The 22,775-nt window shown below is 36.1% G+C and overlaps 1 protein-coding gene and 1 long non-coding RNA gene across 4 annotated transcripts in view; one reads left to right on the top strand and one right to left on the bottom strand.

The window, feature by feature from the left end:
* The window catches only part of LOC117085949, a 72,302-nt gene that overhangs the window by 1,849 nt on the left and 47,678 nt on the right, over positions 1 to 22,775 (bottom strand). For both annotated transcript variants that reach the window (XR_004438149.1, XR_004438146.1), the window contains exon 4: positions 1,275 to 1,344. This is a non-coding gene — a long non-coding RNA (uncharacterized LOC117085949). The remainder of the gene's footprint in view (positions 1 to 1,274; positions 1,345 to 22,775) is intronic.
* Positions 1 to 22,775, top strand: part of PRKG1 (protein kinase cGMP-dependent 1) — a 1,377,278-nt gene that overhangs the window by 1,321,971 nt on the left and 32,532 nt on the right. For both annotated transcript variants that reach the window (XM_033215293.1, XM_033215282.1), the window contains exons 11-12: positions 17,535 to 17,674; positions 18,573 to 18,662. In XM_033215293.1, coding sequence (XP_033071184.1) covers positions 17,535 to 17,674; positions 18,573 to 18,662 — 230 coding nt within the window. The remainder of the gene's footprint in view (positions 1 to 17,534; positions 17,675 to 18,572; positions 18,663 to 22,775) is intronic.

The raw sequence follows: 22,775 nt of genomic DNA, 5'->3' as shown, positions 1-22,775 counted from the left end.
ATATATATGAAGTAAATGGTGTTGTAGTAGTAATTCTGTGGTTCTGTAGTTGCAAGTACCTATTTATAGTGCTAATAGTTTGAATATTTTATATAGTTTATTTCGTACACACAGTTTGTATACATATATACACATATACATACAGCTATACATGAAGATGAAGACATTTTGTACAAGTTAATACATTCAACACGTTGCATGAATGTGGTGTAAACAACATGAAAACGTATTATATTTTGCATTTGTTTGAAATATAAATTTAAAAACTGACATATTGTCACAAGAATGAGAAAAAAATGTATTCTTATGACTAACTGCATTTCAAGATGGTGTGGCTATAAGCCCTAATTGAGAATGCAGATTGATTTCCACCTCCCTGCTGAACATGGAGGATTTCCTGATATCAGACACCAGTACAGTATGTGAGGAACTCCCTGAGATGGCGTACAGTGCAGTAAACAGTTACGGTTGCCATCAGGGGTCAGGAGAAATCCCCTTCCTTAAAAGTACATTGACCCAGCACTATTTTTATATTTGTCTATTTGTATTGCAGTTGCAATTTCTGACTTGAACAGGCAGAAAGATGATATTTACTTAGATATTAGACGAGAAGGTTTTAGAGCCATATGTCTCACTGAATTAGTATTATGCTTCCCTTAACACTGGTTGGAGATACTGTAGTAATACCACCTCTGACTTGAAAGTCTGTAAGTGTGCCTTTGACGATATGAGTATTTTCAGTTCTGGGAGAAAAAAAATAAAGTAAGGTTCTAGACAAACCTCTTGCTTTTCTGAACCCTACCAATTAATGTAGCCATGGATTTATTTTTTAACAACTTTAGTTTTGTGGAAAACTATAATTGTCTGTATAGCTAATAAATATTCATTAACAGCATTATACATGAACTGCTTTGATTTGGAGGTGTTGGGACATACAGGCAGGAAAAGAAAACAGAGCTCCCTGCCATGAAGGATTTATTTTCTGATGTGTTTATATAGTTGTGTATTTCTAAAACACTCTCCAAATGAAGCAGTATAAGGGACAGAATTTCTCAGACAGTGATTGTAGGACTGTTATGGGTCCTTAAATGTTATTTTTTAAAGACGATGGACAATAAAACTGCTATTTTTGTTAACAAAAAAAAATCAGCTTACAACTTTGTGAACTCTTAGACATTTGATAACTTAAATAGCGATCTTTGAAGTTACCAGTGAGATATTTAATGAAATATAGGAATTTACTTAGGATTTTTGAAATATTGAAAATAACTTACAGGCACTGAAGTCATTTCAAGCTAAAGAATTGAATACCAAGCTGATAGTGCAAATCTTCTAGAAAATCCTCTGAAAAGCAAACGAGAAGGTACAAACAAAATTTTGATTAGTCTCAAAATTGGGAAGAATTTAATGTGAGCATATAAATGTTTAGTTTAAACACAAAAATTTTCATTTGTGCTCTCATGTGTGTGCACACATGTGTATGCTCATTTCTGTGTATTCATGTGCATGTTTAAGTATATATATTATATATATACATATATGTGCATAAAATCTCCATCCCCAGAGAAATACCAGATAGTCAGCCTAATTTTCCTCTCATAGATATTATATTTTACTCTTTTAGACAGATGTTTATAGATAATGGACACCATAGCCCTAAGAATTAATTGAAGTTGGAAATGTAGCCCACTTTTCAAAAACTGTAGATATTACTGATGAGTGGTAAATTCATAATGGATCATGGGGTACAATTTCTACATTTGGGGAAGAGGCGCATGTCCTTAACCTTTTAAGGTCACATCAGATTATGTTTGTGTGTGAAGGTAGTTATACCCTTCACAGACTTTTTAGCATTTCTTATCATTCATGTCAATTTAGATAAATGTAGATGCAGAAGTATTTTTCTACAGGAGAATTTATAAATAGTTTATTATCAATTTTTGGAGGTGAGAACATAATTTTGCCACATAATAAGAAACTTAAATATGTGTTCAGCAAAGAGTCCAGAAACTTGAAGTGAAGGTCTTTTATGCATGGGAATTGTAGTCTTAAGCTATTCAGTCTCTTCCTAAATGGGCTTAGCATAACTGACTTTCACTTGTTTAATATCAGACATGTCCTGTTCAGAACCATTTCCTCTGGGCAGTCATTTGGACTGCTTTCCTTTCTGTTTTCTGGCATATGCCATATTTTCTGTCTATGTTCTTTATTTTTAAGAATGGTCTTTCTAATGTGTTCAGTTACTGTCTGTTTACAGTATGTCTTCTAGGAGAACACATTCCATTTATAGTATCACTTTCAGCAAAAGAACTCAGCTTTCTTTTTATATATGACTTACTCACAAAAGCTCTAAGCACTGATGTAAGTCATCTAGGTAATCATCTTCATTTACAAAGTATGACTGTAAAATAAGAAGGTTGGTTTTACAAATTACAAGTGAAAATTAGTCCCATTGCCTTATAGTCATATTCCCAATTTACTCTACTTTTGTCCTTCTGAGAAAGGCACCTGTTTTTCAGAATAGATTTGCACAAGTCAAAGACTGATTTTTTAATATGCTAATAATATGTAGTTGGAACTTTAAAATATTAGATATTTAATCTGTTTATTTAGCAATCTAAATGTCTTCTATACCAGAGTGACATACTTGGATAAAATATAGGAACAAATATAAGAGAAACATAACCTCTGTTTCTGGATTATATTCTTTCTACATCAGTTATTCTGTATATATGCAGTGAGCTCTACAATTGAAGATAAAAAATTCGATGAACAGAATAGTCCTTGGCTCTAGAGACTCACAGTCTACTGGGAGGGGCAATCATGTAAACTGATAATTAAACTCATAAGTGAAGCATGATCAGCAGGGGCTCAGTGAGTGCAGGAACAAGACTTCTTGCAGGAGATAGCATTTCTGAGGCAGAGGGAGAGTTAAGGCATTAATATAAATAACCTGATGTATTATGGAACATACTTAGTAAATTGAAACTATTGCAGAAACAAATGTTTATTAATAAATTAACATTACATCTTTAATAAAATAACCTCTCATTTGAACACTACTTTATAATCTTCAAATTGCTTTCAGGTTCGTTGTATAATTTTGCCCTTATAGCTACCCTGGGAGGAGAACATGAGGCATGATCCACATTTTACAGGAAAGAAGACAAGAATAATGTATATATGTGGTTTAAGGCCACTTAGTCATTGAAAGAGCTGTTGTTATTGCCCAGAATTACTGATTTTTTTAACTAGAAGCTTGCCATTCTGGCTTTCAAAAATATTTGGATTCTTACCACCACCATCAACAACAACCACCCCCAAATCAAACAAGTGTTACTTCATTGTCACATGTACACCTTTGCTTTAAAAAATTCTTCTGGAATTCAAGAACCTGAATTAGAACTAAATCTACAATAGATGTAGTAATTGTCTGCTGTGTGCCTCTCTTTCTGTTATATCTTCAGAGACTCCACTTTCTCTAACTCTTTTTCTGTTCCTATTTTAGTGGCAAAATGTCTGTGGAGGAAAAAAAAATCCGACAGTATAACATGGTAGCTAGAAGCTAGAGCTCTAGAATTAGGCATTCTGGATTCAGATGTTACCCATTGTGTATACTTAGTCATTTACTTAAAACTTTCTGAGCCTTGGTTTTCTTGTCTCTGAAATGATGATAATAATAGGATATATACCTCACAAGGTTGTGAAAATTAAACAAGTTAAAGCCCTCAAAATAGTGTCTCACACATCATGGGTCAGTAAATGGTGTTAATGTTGTTACTGTTGCTATTATTATTAAAACATGCTAATGATAGTTATCTTTATCACTTCCAGCTACATGCATAGAAATGGAAGGGAATGAAATGATTTTACTCTTTTCTTTTCCATTGCTAGGCCAAGGCCTGAGAGTGCAACCATTATTCTAATATAAGTAAGAGCCCAGAGGTCTTCAAATGACCTTCAATGATAGCTTCTATTAAATTTCTCCAAACCACTAAAGCTCTTAACTTTCTGATCTGACATGAGAGGAGATGGGAAACAATTTTCAATATCCCTTATGCTGAACCTGTGTGCACCTGAAGTAGCCTGCTTTTATTTATCCATTTCACTTCTAAATTGTGAAGCCCCACCTCTTAACCTCTCAATGGGAAATTGTTTTCAGTGCAAACTGCTGAATCATATCTAGTTTTTCTCCAGCCTTCTTAACCCATGGAACCTCAATTGGGCATAATAAAGACCTGGCTCTTGGCAAGTTGAATACAAAAATTACCTCTCATTCCTTCTCTGCTGCAGTTCAGTTTCTAAACCACATAACTGGATTGCCCAGAAAAAGAACATGTGGTAGTATGCTAAGACAAGCACGTGTAGTTAACAACGTGTGTGTCTGTTCATGACATCCATACCACTCTCACAGCATTTTTGCCAGCTGCCTTGGCGCTATAAAAACAAGCAACCAGGCTTGGAGTGCTATGTAAACCAATTGGGAAAAAAAAGAGACTAAGAGGTGATTAAGCAAGAAGTTAGGTGATAAACCCATTGCTCAGTCAGCAGGGTCTTATTGCGAAAGGTGAGTGACTTAACTCCAAAGGGAAACCCCATGTAAGATGAAAACATTTCAAGAGCTTTCTACAGCCAAGCCACACAGCAATGAAACAGAATAGCGATGGAGATCTTTGGGCAGCATTGCCATGTGTACCCACAGTGATTTATGCTGCATTGGACACCGGGGGGAAACCCTGCTGCCCTAAGGCCTTGTGTCCTCTGTAACTAAAGTGAGTAAGGACTCAATACTGGTTGAAACTGAAAGTTTGCTTCATTTTAACATTGCCTCTTCTCTAGTGGTACTCTACATGGTTTATTATTAAATATGTAATTCTCATTTTATGTTTATTCTTCAAAAGAATGAAAATGGACAAAAATTATTAACTGTAATAAACAGCATTCATTTCTCAGAAAATAAGTTCTTTAGATAGCTAATGAAAATCTGATTTAATAAATCTAATAAATTGAGCATCAGTAGGTGTGGTAACAATATACTGCAACTGCTAAAATAACCACATGACAGTTTCAATGCAGAAATTACAAGCAGTAAAGCTTATCTCTACTTTGGCATATGCAAATAAGGTAAGATAAGCATTACTTCATCTCATTATAGTAGAATATATTTTCTTTTGTACATTGATAATTATAATAAAATTTAGATTACATGAATGAAAACAAATATAAGTTACTTTCTAACACATCTTGTGAAATTATAGAAATTTTATATATTAGCGATCAATTGAAATGCCTATTTTTTATTACAAGTAGTTGAAGTCAGTGTCCTACCACAAGATAAAATGTTAGTAGTTTCTCCTCTAAACCTGCATAGGATTTTAGAATGATCAATATAAATCTAGAATCCGCTGGGTATGTCTTTCCAAAGCTTAAGATAATTGGTGATGAAACAGCTCTTCCAAAAGTTAACATTTAGGTCATACTTGCCTTTTTGTTTTCTCTGACATAAATATTATTTTTTTTAATCCAGAGAATTAATGGGTACATCACATTAGGCAATAATCATCTGTTTTAAAAAACCCAAACTATTTCTGGAATATAAAAATATCAGACATGATTCCTGCCCTCAAGGAATTTCTGCCTCCTCCTAAGAAAGAAGATAAGATTAAGATATTTGAAAAGTAGCGAACAAAATCTTATGCTATTGTGTTAAATTAAAAAGAATGCAGAAGAGTTCTCAGTATTTCATAAGGAGAGAGGTCATTTGAAATTGGTGGAGTAGAAGAGGGCCTGGGAAGATATACAGAACTGAAGCTAGGCAGTGGAGAATAGGTTGGGATTTAAATGAACAGATGGGGAAAGGCCATTCTGGGAAAAGGCCATTCCAGGCAAGGGTTACAACATAAAAGGCCACATGTTGTTACAGGACACCAAAGCAAGTGACTAGACTAGAGTGAATTACTGTTGGGGGAGCAGAGAGAAATATTAGACAGCTGATCAGTAGAGTATAATTGTATTATATTCTTTAAAAAGATTAGACTTGCCAAAAAAAAACCAGTTGTTTGGACATTGAGTAATGAAAGCATATAAACACAGATTCTGCTCCGAACTTCTATCTATGACATGAAATAATGCACTATAAGGTGACTAGACAAGCTATTTTTAGGTGGCGCTGCTCCTAGAAATAGACATCATAATTTCTCTTCTGACAAAAGTAGGTTATTTTGTACCACAGTGCAGTCTGCATTCTCAAAGAGGGATTCCTTCCATTGAGAGGGAAAAATAGTCCCCTTGTGTGTCTTAGTTATGTAGAAAATAGTCATGTCTTTTTAAATAAAATAAAGTAATTTATCTTGCTTTCTGGAAAAAATATAAAACAGGTAATTCTGTATGTTTCAATATATCTCATCAATTGCATATATTTAATTTGTTGCTAGTTAGTACTCGGTCCCTCAGTATTCCCCATTGTCATTGACATATGCAACATATTAGCTTGAACAGTGAGCTATGAGGTCAGGAGCTTTTGTGGGCCAGGTAGTTTGTTCTTAGGCCCCAGCTTCAGCCCACTGCCTTTCACGTTCACACTGAGAGTGGGGAGATCATCACTACCCAAAAGAAGTTCAAACAAAGAAGTTAAACAAAGGAGAGCCACCGTCTGGTCATCACTTTGACCTTGGATGCCACATCTACACAAACAAAGAAATTTAAATTTTTAATGTGACTGCTTTCCCTAAAGTAAACTGGTATAGGCAAAATCCAGTAGATTCTTATTGAACTGACTTAGCTACAGTTGATGTCCTTTTATATTTGTGAAAATCTGAAACACAAGATAAATGTGAAATACAAGAATCTTTTGGGGGAAGAAGTTATCTTTTTCTTTTTCTTTTTTCCTTAATTTACTTTTATCTGAAAATGTCTTTATTTTGCCTTATTATTGAAAGATTAATTGAATTATAAGTTAGCAGGTTCTCCCCTACATCCTTCCAACCCCATCCTCTCCACCCTCATTCCCATTCCCCCAGCCCTGTCTCCCAGCACTTTTAAAGTATTATAAAATGTATTTTAAATTGTAATAGCTTTAGGGGGTATAAGTAGTTTTTGGCTACATGGATGAACTGTATAGTTATCCTTTTTGTAACATCAGAGGGACAAAGTTTGAGGATAGCATGTAATAAGACATTAAGATCTGATTATAAGCCATTTTATTACAGTTTTCCAGTATCTAACAGTTCTAAAAAATTATAAAGTCATTCATCCCTATATTTTAAAAGTATAACCGCAATGCAAAACCTTTTATGAGTTAATTGGGTCACATGTCAGAAAGAGAGTTGAATTTCACAGTATGTCATCCTCTCTGTTTCATTTCAACCTATTTTAGATTTTCAGAGTCAATAAATGAAAGGAATTGAAATTTAAATATTCAACTTCACCTACGTGGTTATATGTGTACTTTAAGTATTAGAATTGAATTTATGTGAGCTATTCATGTGCTCAATTTAAAATATGTAAACAAGTTTTCAAAACTGATACACATAGTATTTCCTTATACAAGTGAGATTATGCATGGAAACTAAAGTATTGGGTAGAGGATGAAAAATATTTGATTAGTTGCTGAAAAAATAATTTAAAGTATATTATAGGTAATAAAATCCTGTAAGTACCATTTTGAATAATCACTGCAAAGTGAAGTAAAGTTTATTTAGCATAAAAGCGGTAGGAAATAAATGTTATGTTTAAGGAATGATAAGACACTCAATGTAGGTAACCTTTTGAATGAAAATGAATGAATGCTAATTCCTTAATAAGGGAAATTATAAATGTTCTTTGATTTGCAAGTAACTTCTAGGAAATTGTCCAGGCCTTTGTTCACAGTATAATTAACAATAAAAAAGTATTAGGTTCTTTTTCTGACTTTCCTCCAAACTGAAAGTTAAATGTCTTTAAAAAATAGAAAAAAAAAAAAAAAAAAACTTACCTCCTCTTCAAAAATAACTTTGTCTTTTAATAAATTTAAATTTAATAATATAGATATTTCCTGATATTTCTGGTCACTAGCTATAGAACTGATTTTAAGTCTGAAAGCAAGTTACAGAGAAAATAAGATTACTGATATTTTTGATGAGGTGTTGAGGTAAATGAAGAAAGAAAAACGAGGATGAGAAGGAGACCCTCTCTTGATTATCTGTCCATTGTACAAATGGCAGATGGATTCAAATGAAAAGGCATATAGAAAAATAAGCTACTTTTCTATCCTCTTTTCTTCTCAAAATGTTATACCTGACTCTGTGTGTGTATGAGTGTGTGTGTGTAGGTTGGGGGCGGCGGGGCTATCTATGAATAGGAACTTTGATGCATAAAGCCTTTACCATGAAGTTGAGTCACCACTACAACAGTGTTGTGCCTCTATGCCTCATGGCTGAAAAGCTTTCCAATTGTGACATCTGTGTCACACTCCTAATCTATCCTTTGCATTCTCCGGGTCATTCAAATATGTGTCGCTCAGGCTGTGACAAGTTTCTTTTATTCTTCTCTCTTACGTATCCTATGAAACAAGGCAAATGCTATGGTTCATTCTTAAATTTCAGACATTGGTCAAGGGGAAAAATAAATCATATGATGTTATTGTGCAGAGAAAAGTGAGGGAAATAGAGATGTGATTGTGATCTCTGCTTAAGTTAATAATAGAATTAGTATTTTTTGTTATTGTTGTTGTTAAGGAATGTTGGGAAATATAATCCAACACTGATTTGTAGGATAGAAGCTTTCTGTTCACTTAAAGCATTTCATCTTATTTTATGAATGTCGTAAGCCGACTTCTCCTGAACATGTGGGCACTTTAGTTGGCCATGTCCAAAAAGTCATTTGAGTCAGAGTAATAAAATTGCTTTTTCTTTCACCGTGAAAGTAAAATTTCCTTAAATTCAAACAAGTAGATTTTTCCTACTCCTGTTTTCATTTAGTTGATTGGGACTACTAACTTAAAAACAGATTTAATTTTGAGTTGCAATGGGAAGATACTATGTCTTGGAATTCATAGTAGTGATGATCATTCTTACATAACACTTTTTAATTTCTAAAGAATTTTCACATACACTATCTGATTTGATCTTACAATATATGTTTCTATAATATGGAGCTGATTATTTATTTATTTATTTATTTTTGTTTTGAAATGGAATCTTGCTCTGTTGCCCAGGCTGGAGTGCAGTGATACGATCTTGACTCACTGCAACCTCCGCCTCCCGAGTTCAAGCAATTCTCCTGCCTCAGTCTCCTGAGTAGCTGGGATTACAGGCACCCACCGCCACTCCCAGCTAATTTTTATATTTTTGGTAGAGATGAAGTTTCACCATGTTGGCCAGGCTGGCTGGTCTTGAACTCCTGACCTCAAATGATCTGCCAGCCTCTGCCTCCCAAAGTGCTGGGATTACAAGCATGAACCACTGCGCCTGGCCTGGTTTTATTCCCTTAAGTAAGGAAAATGAAGCTTTAGGATGTCACACGGACTTGCATACAACCACAGTTGGTTTATTATTGCAATATTTTAACCTCCCAATCCCCAGCATCCATGGGAGATTGGTTCTAGGACCTGTCCTCACCAACACCTCTTCCAGCTGCAGATACCAAAATTTATAGATGCTCAAGTCCCTAATAGAAAATGGCATAGTATTTGCATATACACGCATTCTCTCCTATATTTTAAATCATCTCTAGTTTATTTACAATACCTAATATGATGCAAATGTTATGTAAGTAGCTGTTATACTGTATTGTTTAGGGAATAATGACAAGAAAAATGTCTATATATGTTCACCTCAAGCACAACCATCCATTTTTTTTTTCCGAGTATTTTCAATCCTTGGTTGGTTGAATGTGAATGTAGAACCCACAGATGCAGAAAGCCGACTGTACTATTATTTTGACAAGATAGCTTTTAAAGAACTTTGTGTTAATTATGTACATTTTGTTTAAATGTATTCATGATCCTAATTTTTTTTAAATAATACTTTTATATTTAGGTTTTTCAATAAACAAGTAGTAAAGTCATTAAAAATGACTTTTTAAAATGTGTCAATATTTAACAGAAATTAGAGCTTAAAAATCTAGTTTTTGGCTAACTGAGGAATTTGTATTGTAAGTGAAAAAGTAAGCATAGAGAAATACATTTTTGACATTAAATTCCTTAAAATGTAAACAAAACATATAGCTACCTGACAAATCAATACAGAACTAGAAGCTGTAGATCCAAGAAATTATGAGTTCTCTCTCTTTTAAAAAAAAAAAAAAATTCTTTAACAACTTCATTGAGGTATAATTTACATACCATAAAGCTTTCCCATTTTAAGTGTATAATTCAGTGATTTTTAGAATTGTATGACCATGATATATCCCAGTTTTAGAACATTCCTACCACTGCAGTAAGAACCCTTGTGCCCATTTAGAAATACTCTCCATTCCAATCTCCAGGTTTTGTGTGTGTGTGTGTGTGGAGACAGGGTCTTGCTCTGTCACCCAGGCTGGAGTGCAGTGGCATGATCTTGGCTCACTACAGCTTGAGCTTGGAGGCTCTAGCAATCTCCCACCTCAGCCTCCCAAGTAGCTGGGACTACAGGTGTGCACCACCATGCCCGGCTAATTTTTGTGTTTTTTGTAGAGACATTGCCATGTTGCTCATGGCTGGTCTCAAACTTGTGAGCTCAAGTGATCTGCTTGCCTCAGTCTCCCAAAGTGCTGGCATTACAGGCGTAAACCACCACACCTGGCCTCTCATCTACTTTCTATCTCTTGAGATTTACCTTTTCTGGTACAGATATTCAGATGCTAAAATTTTGTGTTACACTAAATGTTTTCATTTTTTACATGTATGATCTAGTTCAATAATCTAAATACCCAGTTATTTAATGTATAGTAACTTCATGCCTTTTTTCCTCCTGAATTTTATGGCAGTTTTATGGCTTCTGCACACCCCACTTCAGCTTTGTTATTATACTCCACTGCTGCAGAACAGGATATTTACATTGTTTTCTGAACATAGAATCTAAGGCCAGTGTCTTACAGGGCTGTGAAGAGCTGTCTGGCAATAGGAGAATATTGGAAAATGATGGAGGTGGAACATAGTGCTTATGCATTTATAGACAGTCTAGTGGTTTGTTTACTGATGTTCTTATTGTTGATGTTTTATTGTATGTCTTTGGCTGGTTTTAGTGAACCTGCCCTTTGGCATGGTTAATCTAATAGGATAAGATACTCATAGTTTCTCAATGTAGGGCTTTCTCTCTTCTTGCCACCCCCACCCTCCGCTTTTTTTTTTCTTCTTTTCTTCCTTTGTAGAACGTTTCACTACAGCACTTGTCGTAAATTCCTTAAGTCATCTCAATTTATATTAAATGTGAGTTACTTAAGCATAAAATCACAGACCTTGCCAAATTATTTCTGGATTACTTACAAAGCCTTTTTCTCCCAGGTTAAAGAGAGCCGAAACTAAAAAATGGCTTTATGCTTCATCAAATAATACAGATTTCCTGATTAAAATTTTGTGCTATTTTATTTAGAGAAAATATTTGCCATTCCTACTTTGCAGCTATTACAATCACGGTGATTCTGCCTGCATTCCCGTATGCGTTGAAGCCCATTTTAATGCTCTTCCTGAGAAAGCTACTGCTACTTTTTTCCAGTGTGTGTTATTTGAAAGTTAGTAACACAGAGAATATAACAGAAACCAATCCCTTCATATGTTGAGGTTGAGAGGACAGAGAAAACCCCCACCACCCAACCACCCAACAGAATATGAACATAAATGTAAAGTTAAGGTCATACTTTCAGAGAGGACCATCATGTTTCCTTAAGCGACCTATGTGTTACTTGGAGTATTTCCCCTTTTCCTTCTTCCCAAGATATTGCCACATGTTTGTTGGGCCGTTTCTGTAAGGTTAAATATAATTAATGTGCTTTAAAAATGCATATTGCATCAAATTGCAGATGTATAGAATTCTCTAGCTAGAATGAGTTTTTGAAGATAATATAGTTTTGCCCTTTATTTTCTGAAAAGTGGTCTGAGGCCCAGTGAGATTATATGACTTATTTGTCAAAGATCCAGAATTAGGTCCCAGGTTTATGTTTTCCTAAACTCCCTTCATCACCTTTGTTCTGTAGCATCAGTTTACCTAAGGGAGAGCATGAAGGGAGTACCCTTCTCCTGCAGTGCATGGTAATAAAATTTGAACCACTTCATATGGGACTTTTGCATAATAATGAGACATGTGACATTGACAATTTAAGCTTTGAATTTAAGAAATCATTTCAATTACAGTGTAATTCAGGAAGTAATTTTCTTCCAAAATAATTAAGATAGTGACAGTGCAAAATAAGCTATGAGCTCTTAATAACAAGGTTAAATGAATGAATAGGTACAAATTCTAAGGACCAACTCACAGCCAGTGGTACTGAGCCAGTTTTAACCTTGCCTTGATCGTAATCTTCCTTCCTAATAAGGGCAAAAAGTTGGGTCCAGTAGGAAACAAGCCTTTTTAAGGCAACCAGCTACCCTACATAGAAAGGAAGGATGTACTCTATTTAAATACAACCAGCAAATGCATCTTCAAAGCTCTTTAAATGCTGATGACATCACCTCTCATTTTCAGGCCAGTATTATGCAGACATCAGCTATAGCCAGATAGTTAAGAACTTGTCATAATCCTTGTCAAACATTCCCACCTTAAGATCTACTTGGCCCAAGTATACATTCATTCAAATGTCAATATAATACTTCATATTGAAGTAACAGTTTATTGTAAATGGAACATTTACCAATTCTAATTTCTAATATAGCACATAGCATTTCTTATATAAAATAAAATGAAGATCTTGAGTATTCAGATTTTCTTGTTCATTTTCCCTTTGTAGGAATTTTGAGAGTAAAACCAGTATGGTATAAGCATCTATAATCTTTGTTTTTTGAGAACAGCTATATAATTACAGAAAAATGTGAAGATAGTACAGAAAATTCCTATATACACTGAACCTAATTACCCCTATTATTGACAACTTACATTAGTATGGTACATTTAATGTAATTAATGAACCACTAATAATGCTTTATTATTTTAGACCTTTTTTTAAGTTCTGGAGTACATGTGCAGGATGTGCATGTTTGTTACCTAGGTAAACATGTACCATGATGGTTTGCTGCACTTATCAGCCCATCATCTGATATTTAGCCAGCATGCATTAGCTATTTCTCCTGATGCTGTCTGCCAATACCCACCAGCCCTCCCCGGACAAGCCCCATGTGTGTTGTTTCTCTCCCTGTGTCCATGTGTTCTCATTAGTCAGCTCCCATTTATCAGTGAGAACATGCAGTGTTTGGTTTTCTGTTCTTGTGTTAGTTTGCCGAGGATAAAGGCCTCCAGCTCCATCCATGTCCCTGCAAAGCATATGATCTTGTTTCTTTTTATAGCATCCACAATATTGTAGAAGTAGCTTCTCAAATCCTTACTCATCTACTTGTTAGCACTGAGGTGGGTTGCAGTCAGAACAAAGAAAACACTTTGTTTGATACATAACACTTTTATTTGGTTTTCATAGGTAATCTATCAGGATATCCCCATATTACAGATGAGGAAGTGAAAGCGGAGAGAGTTTGAGTAATTTGTCCAAGAGAACAAGGAAAAAAAAAAAGGTTGAGATTGAAAAAAATTAGTCAAATATCACACTAGTCACACTCTCAACCAGGGCATTAGCCTGTACACCTAGGAGATTAGGACAGACTTCAAAGGAAGACAAACCTGAGGAACATGCATAACTATCTAAGCTAGTCCTTGGCAAGAGGCAGAAGAAAAATATGCACTCCCGTTCTCCTCTTTTCCTGGCTGATCTCTTTCCATACTCAAAAGTAATTTCATAGCTCTAAGCAACTTGCTAAAAAATCATCATTATCATCATCATCATCATCATCATCACCATTATTATTATCTCAAATGGACACAAGTGGACTTGGTATAATTAATTTGAACAACAGGAAAAATAAAAAGAAAACTAAATGTCACCTTACAATTCATCATGGATTAGGTTTGTTAAAATATTTTTATAATAAAACATAATATCTTAGCCTCAACAAATACAAATTGCTGTAACTTACTCAGAGTTTATATTGAAAAAAATGTTTGCAGCCAGCCCTGTAAAAAGGTAATAGTGTGGTTCAGCCCCAGACCTCAATAGGTTGTTATGCTCTGTACAATTTCTTCATATCTTTGCATTCATGGAATTCTAGTTGAATCAGAATCAATTAGAAAGATTCAGACAATAATAATAAATAGCTATTACAATTTAAAAGAGACTTGCAAGTTTTTTCATGATGAGAGTTTTACTTTTACTCATTATAAAAGCAAGATATGATGATTGTTCAAAAGTTAAGCAATTCAAAAAGTAAAAAGAAGTAAAAATCAACTAAAAATTTCCCTAAGGAAAAATCATTGTTAACGTATTGATGAACACATTTCTGATTGTCTTGTCATAAATTTCACATATAGATGTGTGTGTGTATATATATATGTATACATACACACTAATATTCAAACACACTGTGAGATCATAAAATGTATGCTGTCTTGTAATCAGTATCTTTTATTCATGTTTTGGTTATTTGTTTTGGTTATTTTTCCATAATGTTAAATATAATTCTAAGTAATCATTTTTATAGTTGCATTGCATGGATATACCATAATTTATTTTTGCAAGCTCCTCCTCTTGATAGAAATTTAGATTGTTTCTAAAATTTTCCATTAGAAACAATGTTGAATTGAACATTCTTGAATGATCTTTGGAAAGTTGTTGGTTTATCAGAAGATTTCTGATGAATATGTTACTTGGACTTTATGCAAATAATTAACTTCAACATTCTCGACTGTCTCTGTTGAGTTAGTTCACACGAGTGGTCCTCAGGTACCCTGACTTTCCGGTTAGGATCTTGAGTTCTGTGAGTCTTGCAGCATTCTGGTTTAAATTGGAAGTGGAGATTCTAAGGGCTCTGCCCTAAGGAACTCATGAGATCTTGTACAGAGTGCAAAGAAGGAAGATGATTCTAGACCCAAGGACTGCTTCTATACAAAGTAAAGGCAAAGCAGAAAGCCTCAGTAGGTTAGCAATATAGTTCTATAAACTTTCTGTAATTAATGTTTTTAAATTGGCAAGTAGTAAGCCTGATTCCCAAGAATTTCTGTAGCCTTCACCTATCTCTTATGACATATGCCACCCACCAGCTCCCATCACCCTCTTCCTACCCTACTTGGCTTCTCCTTGCAGTATTCAAGCAATCAGGTACCCCAAACCCCTAATACATGGAGGTCCCTGGAATTGCCTAGGAAAATGTCAGTGAGGCTTTGGTTGTTCTCCCAAATCACATGCCTAGCATAAGTTAAGCTTAAAGGTAATAGAAATATTGTTCAGTTTATCTCACAGTCCATTAGTTAGTCGATTCCATTAAACTTTGATTTGCAAAGTGTCAATCACTGTGCGTTTAATTGGTTTGTATTCAGCTGAAGGGAAGCAGCATTTGGTGGAAATAGCTTGGGCCAAAAAAGACCTGAACATGAATCCAGTTCTGCCACTTGAAAGCTCTGTCACCTTGGGAAAGATAGGAATTGTTTTTGGAAATCAGTTAATTCCTCTGAAATAGCAACATTTGATTTGTCCTATTCAGTAGAGATTGCTGGTTATAAGCAGAGAGTTCATCAATGAATGCCCATTTGGTGGTGTGTTCTCATTTAGGATCATAATAACTGCGGTATCTGGTATTATCCTCAGCCAGAACTAGGGCTCAGAGCAGTTAAGCAACTAGCCCGAGAGAGACTAGTTGCTTAAACTGAGACAGACTAAGCAGACTCAGAATTCAAGTCCAGACCTGTGACTATAAAGGCTGAATTCTTTCCTCCTACCCTGTGTTCACGGAGAAAAAAAAAAAATCTGCATTATCATCACTGAAGAAAATACTTTTTATAGTAGGCATTTTTGAACTACACAACAATACTCACTAGTTTAACTGGATATGACTCTGAAGAGGGAATATGACTCTACTCCTTCTTCTCTGAATTGTAGTACTGTAAGAGAGCTCATTTTTCATGCCATCTTCCCTAACTGCCCAGATTTCTTTTAGAAGTGAGTTTTCACATTTTGTGTTTTATTATGAGTTACAACTGAATTTATTTGTATCACACTAATCTGTCATCTTTGAGTTTCACAGATAGAGTAGAGGGCCTTTGGCTGTTAAAGACATTTTCAAATACCCATTTTTCCCTTTACCTGTCATACTGATTCATGAATGCTGGCAGCTAAGCGAGGCCCATATATTTGCAGTATCTTCATGCTCCCTCCTACGGAACTTGCCACATTAATGTCCTCTAAGATCGAACTCAATCTGTACATGTGTGCAGGAACAAGACACTTAAGAACTTCGCTATCCCTGCTGATGAAGCAGTAAATAATGAACAACTAAAGAGGGGACAGCCATACTTCAGCTGAAAAGCAGAAACAGCATGCTGTGTTATTTCCCCCAAGGTTTCATTACTCCCAAATAATATGGGCTGTTTGGTATCATCCTGAGGATTCTGCTGCTTGAGAGCACTAGATGATAATGTCCTTATATTGCTTTTAAATAATTAGCTCTGTTATCTCTTTTGTTTTTGCTACAAGTCACCTTCCTGAAATTTCTTGTAAAACCTTAAACAGCACCCTGTCTGAGTAAGGCATTTGGAAGATCCATGCCTCCTCTGGAGCCACTGGGAGCCATGTGGGCTTCAAGAGAGGCATGGCACATGGAAAGATATTGAGGCTCCAGGTCTTCCCAGTTACTAGAGAGTAAAGTTTGAGGTCAAAGGAACTAAAGCCATCATGCTTGTTTGAGAAGAAAAACAAACGGTTTTCAAAATCTCCTGAAAAAAATCTTGTTACAATTTTTTTTTTCTCTTTAAACTGCAGGGAGGGAAAGTTCTGCAAGGTTAAAAAGAAGAAATGAATACAGTCAGTACTGAAGAAATAACAGTCTGCAGTCTCAGGAGAGACTAGGGTCCACCACTCAAGTTAAAAACTCTAGAAATATCTGTGGACTAGAACTAAGGGGGAAGAATATAAAGGCCCATATGACCCTGTTTTTGGCCATCTTTGCTTAAATAAAATTGGAAAAGAAGTTATTTTTTTCTACTATTTTGATTGAAGAAGAAAAATCATAAAATGTATTCAAACACACTCTATGAAATGAAATAATAAAACTAGAACTAAGTACATTTTCCCTCTTCTAATCCACATGTGAACACAATTAATTTGGAATCAAGTTAGTTAAATTTCAGCCAATTCAGAGCATGAGATTGGATGATAGCTGTGAGCCCTGGATGTTAAACCCAGCTCTAGCAAGGATGTACTGTGTGTGTGACTTGCGTGGTGGCTAAGGTTCATTTAAGTGCTCCATGTACCTGTTAATTTGAGGATAATAATGCCCTTTTATAAGTCTATGGGCTTTTTCTTACTCCCTTCTCTCTTTCTTTAAGGTCCAGTTGAAAAGTGAAGAATCCAAAACATTTGCAATGAAGATTCTCAAGAAACGTCACATTGTGGACACAAGACAGCAGGAGCACATCCGCTCAGAGAAGCAGATCATGCAGGGGGCTCATTCCGATTTCATTGTGAGGTAAAGGCCCCATGCCAGGGACAGACGTACCCAACTCCAAGTGACAAATCCACCACAAAACCCTCTGCCACCTGTGCGCACTGTTAACACATTTCGTATGCACAAAGAAACTTATTTTTAATCTAATCTTAAAGTTTTGTTTGATTTCTAAAAATAGAGTTCTGATTCTACTCTTTCTTTTAAAGAGAATCAGTGTCTGAAAACAATGTGGTTTCCAAAGGACGTACCAGAGTTTCTAACAATCCGTTTTTACCTTTTTTTAAACCCCCAAACTCCACATAGACCTCTGATGCTTAAAAGACAAAATATTCAAAATCAAACTATTTAACCTTTAATTATCTGAATATGTTTTGAAGATCTACAAAAATGAAATGACAGCTGACCATTCCACCTCAGTACTAATAAAGGGATAATGGGGAGATTTTTATATGCAGAAGCAGCTTTATGTAGTGAATTTTCCAGTGCCACTTAGTGAAAACAGGATGTAACATAAACTTGAGCGAATAGCACATGAAATTTATACATGTCTGAATTTGTAAAGTTTAATCCACTTTATTCCCATTTTCATTGCATGTTGATGACCACTAAACATTGCCCCAACAGTCCATGCTCAAAACATCACCCAAATTGGAATGGGAAGAACCCCAAGAAACCCTCTTTGTCCATAATCATTATGATTAATCCATTTCAAGGGAGAGAGTGGCGCCCTAGTTTCTTCTATTAAAATCCTATTCCTGAGCCATTGATTTATTTTCCCCATGTGTGGGCTTAGACCTCTGTCATTCTGATAAAATTTTGAACTTGGCAAATCAAAACTATAATCTGGGTCCCCCAAAATTGCATACTTGTAAAAGACGATAATGTTTATAATCTTTGTTTTCTTGTTTGCAATTTACAGACTGTACAGAACATTTAAGGACAGCAAATATTTGTATATGCTGATGGAAGCTTGTCTAGGTGGAGAGCTCTGGACCATTCTCAGGGATAGGTAGGAGATTTAAGAAATTTCTATGATGTCTGTAAAAACATAGTTGCCCATGTTGGTCTATAAGAGGAATTAATATAATAAAGTATAATAATCATATTTATACTTTACACATGCTTATATTTCAATATTTAAAGTAAGCACAGGGAATAACCCACTATACACATATGATTTACTGTACATATAATAAAACTCACTTTGTAACTAACAATACAGGCTTAGTCAATCATAAAAATGGTACATAGCAAAGTATATACATGGCCTTAGTTTTGCATGAATGTTAGAATTAGACAACTCTATAGTTGGAATTCAATTCATTCATTGCTTTAGCAGAAAGAGAATTATAGTTATTTTATAATTATAATTTGAATTAACTATCAATTTAATTGCTCTACTCTTTTTCCAGATAGGCAGTTTGCCTTTTGTGACACTGAGAATTTTTTCCAAAGTAATTTTTCTCTCTATATTGCTCTTTGGTTTCAAAATTAACAAAAGTTTCCAGCCATCTCTTTATCCCTTGGCTAGTCTTAGGAAAAAGAAAAGAATCCACTTATAAGCAGTATTTCATGTAAATAATCTGACTTAGATTTGCCTTCTTACCCTTGCAAGGCAAGGAAAGTTTGTCTAGATGGTGCTCGTTTGTTTGTTTGTTTGTTTTAATCATGAAAATTCATTGTCTTTTCCATCTCGTATTTAGATAACTAGCAAATTATCTAATTATCTTCTAATATAATTTATCCTATAAAATGTCTCAGGAGATCATTATCTACCCTGTGTTTTTTAAAAACACACTTTTATTTTCCTATGAATAATCTTTTTATTATTTTCTATGAATGATTTATTGATCATACACAAGTCATCTTTGTTCTTTTGAACACTCACCTTTAGACATCTGCCCCCCAGACTCCTCTTCATAGGGTAGCATCCTTCTGAAACTTAGCTATAGGTAGCCCTGATGTACATAACCATGTAAGGTTTTTATATTTGTTACTTTGTAAATATCCCAGAGTAAAACAAGTGGTTCCTTATACATTGTTGATTTAAATTCTCATTCATAATGGTGTTCTTATGGTACTTTCATATCATTATACAACAGGCCCTTTCACCTGTTATTCCCATGGCCTTACTCATATATGCCAAATGGATTTCTTGTTACCACATTGTATCCTATTGCATCAGTATTTTATTTCAATTCTTAAATTTAAGGTTAGAAAAGCATAAAAGGGAATGTATAACATTGGCATTAGGAGATAAGGTTAACATCTGTACTAAGCTATTATAGTGTATATATTATGCATTATTGCTAGTTAAGATGTACATACAGATTGTATACCAGACATTGTGATAGAGGCTGGGGATCCAATAATAAACAAAATGGACGTGGTCTGTTTCCTCAGAATGTATAGTTTGTTGCACAAAGTTAATATTTTAATTTGTGAGTTAACATTTGGCATATCTAATGTGTTTCTACTGTATTATATTTGACTCAAGATTTCAATTCACTGATTTATTTGAAGTCTTCTACATTTTTTTCTAATTAGAATAGAAGAAGATTTACAAGTGGAATTAAACATGAAAGCAGTAATAAGCCACAAAGGGAGAGCCCAACTATCCTCTTATAGCTTTTTTAAAATTTTTTTTTCATAAGTTGTTGGGGTACAGGTGGTATTTGGTTACATGAGTAAGTTCTTCAGTGGTGCTTTGTGAGATTTTGGTGTACCCATCACACGAGCAGTATACACTGCGCCATATTTGTAGTCTTTTATCTCTTGTCCCCCTCCCACTCTTCCCCCGAAATTCCCAAAGTCCATTGCATCATTTGTATGTCTTTGTGTCCTCATAGCTTAGCCCCCACATATCGGTGAGAACATACGATATTTGGTTTTCCATTCTTGAGTTACTTCACTTAGAATAATAGTCTCCAGGGGGCGGAGCAAGATGGCCGAATAGGAACAGCTCCAGTCTCCAACTCCCAGCGCGAGTAACACAGAAGACCGGTGATTTCTGCATTTTCAACTGAGGTACTGGGGTCATCTCTCTAGGGAGTGCCGGACAATCGGTGCTGGTCAGCTGCTGCAGCCTGACCAGCGTGAGCTGAAGCAGGGCGAGGCATCGCCTCACCTGGAAGCGCAAGGGGGAAGGAAATCCGTTTTCCTAGCCAGGGAAACTGAGACACATAACACCTGGAAAATCGCGTAACTCCCACCCCAATACTGCGCTTTAAGGAAACAGGCACACCAGGAGAATATATCCCACACCTGGCCGGGAGGGTCCCACGCCCACGGAGCCTCCCTCACTGCTAACACAGCCGTCTGCGGCGATCTATCCGCAAGGCAGCAGCGAGGCTGGGGGAGGGGCGCCCGCCATTGCTGAGGCTTAAGTAGGTAAACAAAGCCGCTGGGAAGCTCGAACTGGGTGGAGCTCACAGCAGCTCAAGGAACCTGCCTGTCTCTGTAGACTCCACCTCTGGGGACAGCCCACAGCTGAGGTCCAATAGGGGAAGCAGCGGGGGCGGTGCAGAGGCGAACCACTCTGTCTGACAGCTTTGGGGAGAGCCGTGGATCTCCCAACACGGAGGTTGAGATCCGAGAACGGACAGACTGCCTGCTCAGTGGGTCCCTGACCCCTGAGTAGCCTAGCTGGGAGACATCCCCCACTAGGGGCAGTCTGACACCCCACACCTCACAGGGTGGAGTCATCCCTGAGAGGAAACTTCCAAAGGAAGAATCAGACAGGTACACTCGCTGCTCAGCAATATTCTATCTTTGGCAACCTCTGCTGCTGATACCCAGGCAAACAGGGTCTGGAGTGGACCTCAAGCAATCTCCAACAGACCAACAGACAGTCCTTCTGACTGTCAGACGGAAAACTATCAAACAGGAAGGACACCTATACCAAAACCCCATCAGTACGTCACCATCATCAAAGACCAGAGACAGATAAAACCACAAAGATGGGGAAAAAGCAGGGCAGAAAAGCTGGAAATTCAAAAAATAAGAGCGCATCTCCCCCTGCAAAGGAGCGCAGCCCATCGCCAGCAACGGATCAAAGCTGGTCAGAGAATGACTTTGACGAGATGAGAGAAGAAGGCTTCAGTCCATCAAACTTCTCAGAGCTAAAGGAGGAATTACGTACCCAGCGCAAAGAAACTAAAAATCTTGAAAAAAAGTGGAAGAATTGACAGCTAGACTAATTAATGCAGAGAAGATCATAAACGAAATGACAGAGATGAAAACCATGACACGAGAAATACGTGACAAATGCACAAGCTTCAGTAACCGACTCGATCAACTGGAAGAAAGAGTATCAGCGATTGAGGATCAAATGAATGAAATGAAGCGAGAAGAGAAACCAAAAGAAAAAAGAAGAAAAAGAAATGAACAAAGCCTGCAAGAAGTATGGGATTATGTAAAAAGACCAAATCTACGTCTGATTGGGGTGCCTGAAAGTGAGGGGGAAAATGGAACCAAGTTGGAAAACACTCTTCAGGATATCATCCAGGAGAACTTCCCCAACCTAGTAGGGCAGGCCAACATTCAAATTCAGGAAATACAGAGAACGCCACAAAGATACTCCTCCAGAAGAGCAACTCCAAGACACATAATTGCCAGATTCACCAAAGTTGAAATGAAGGAAAAAATCTTAAGGGCAGCCAGAGAGAAAGGTCGGGTTACCCACAAAGGGAAGCCCATCAGACTGACAGCAGATCTCTCGGCAGAAACTCTACAAGCCAGAAGAGAGTGGGGGCCAATATTCAACGTTCTTAAAGAAAAGAATTTTCAACCCAGAATTTCATATCCAGCCAAACTAAGCTTCATCAGTGAAGGAGAAAGAAAATCCTTTACAGATAAGCAAATGCTTAGAGATTTTGTCACCACCAGGCCTGCCTTACAAGAGACCCTGAAGGAAGCCCTAAACATGGAAAGGAACAACCAGTACCAGCCATTGCAAAAACATGCCAAAATGTAAAGACCATCGAGGCTAGGAAGAAACTGCATCAACTAATGAGCAAAATAACCAGTTAATATCATAATGGCAGGATCAAGTTCACACATAACAATATTAACCTTAAATGTAATGGACTAAATGCTCCAATTAAAAGACACAGACTGGCAA

This window comes from Trachypithecus francoisi, unplaced genomic scaffold (genome assembly GCF_009764315.1).
Source record: "Trachypithecus francoisi isolate TF-2019V2 unplaced genomic scaffold, Tfra_2.0 Contig00586, whole genome shotgun sequence".
Classification (NCBI taxonomy): Eukaryota; Metazoa; Chordata; class Mammalia; order Primates; family Cercopithecidae; genus Trachypithecus; species Trachypithecus francoisi.
The sequence above is the reverse complement of the archived record's forward strand: the minus strand, read 5'-3'. Positions and strand labels throughout refer to the sequence as shown.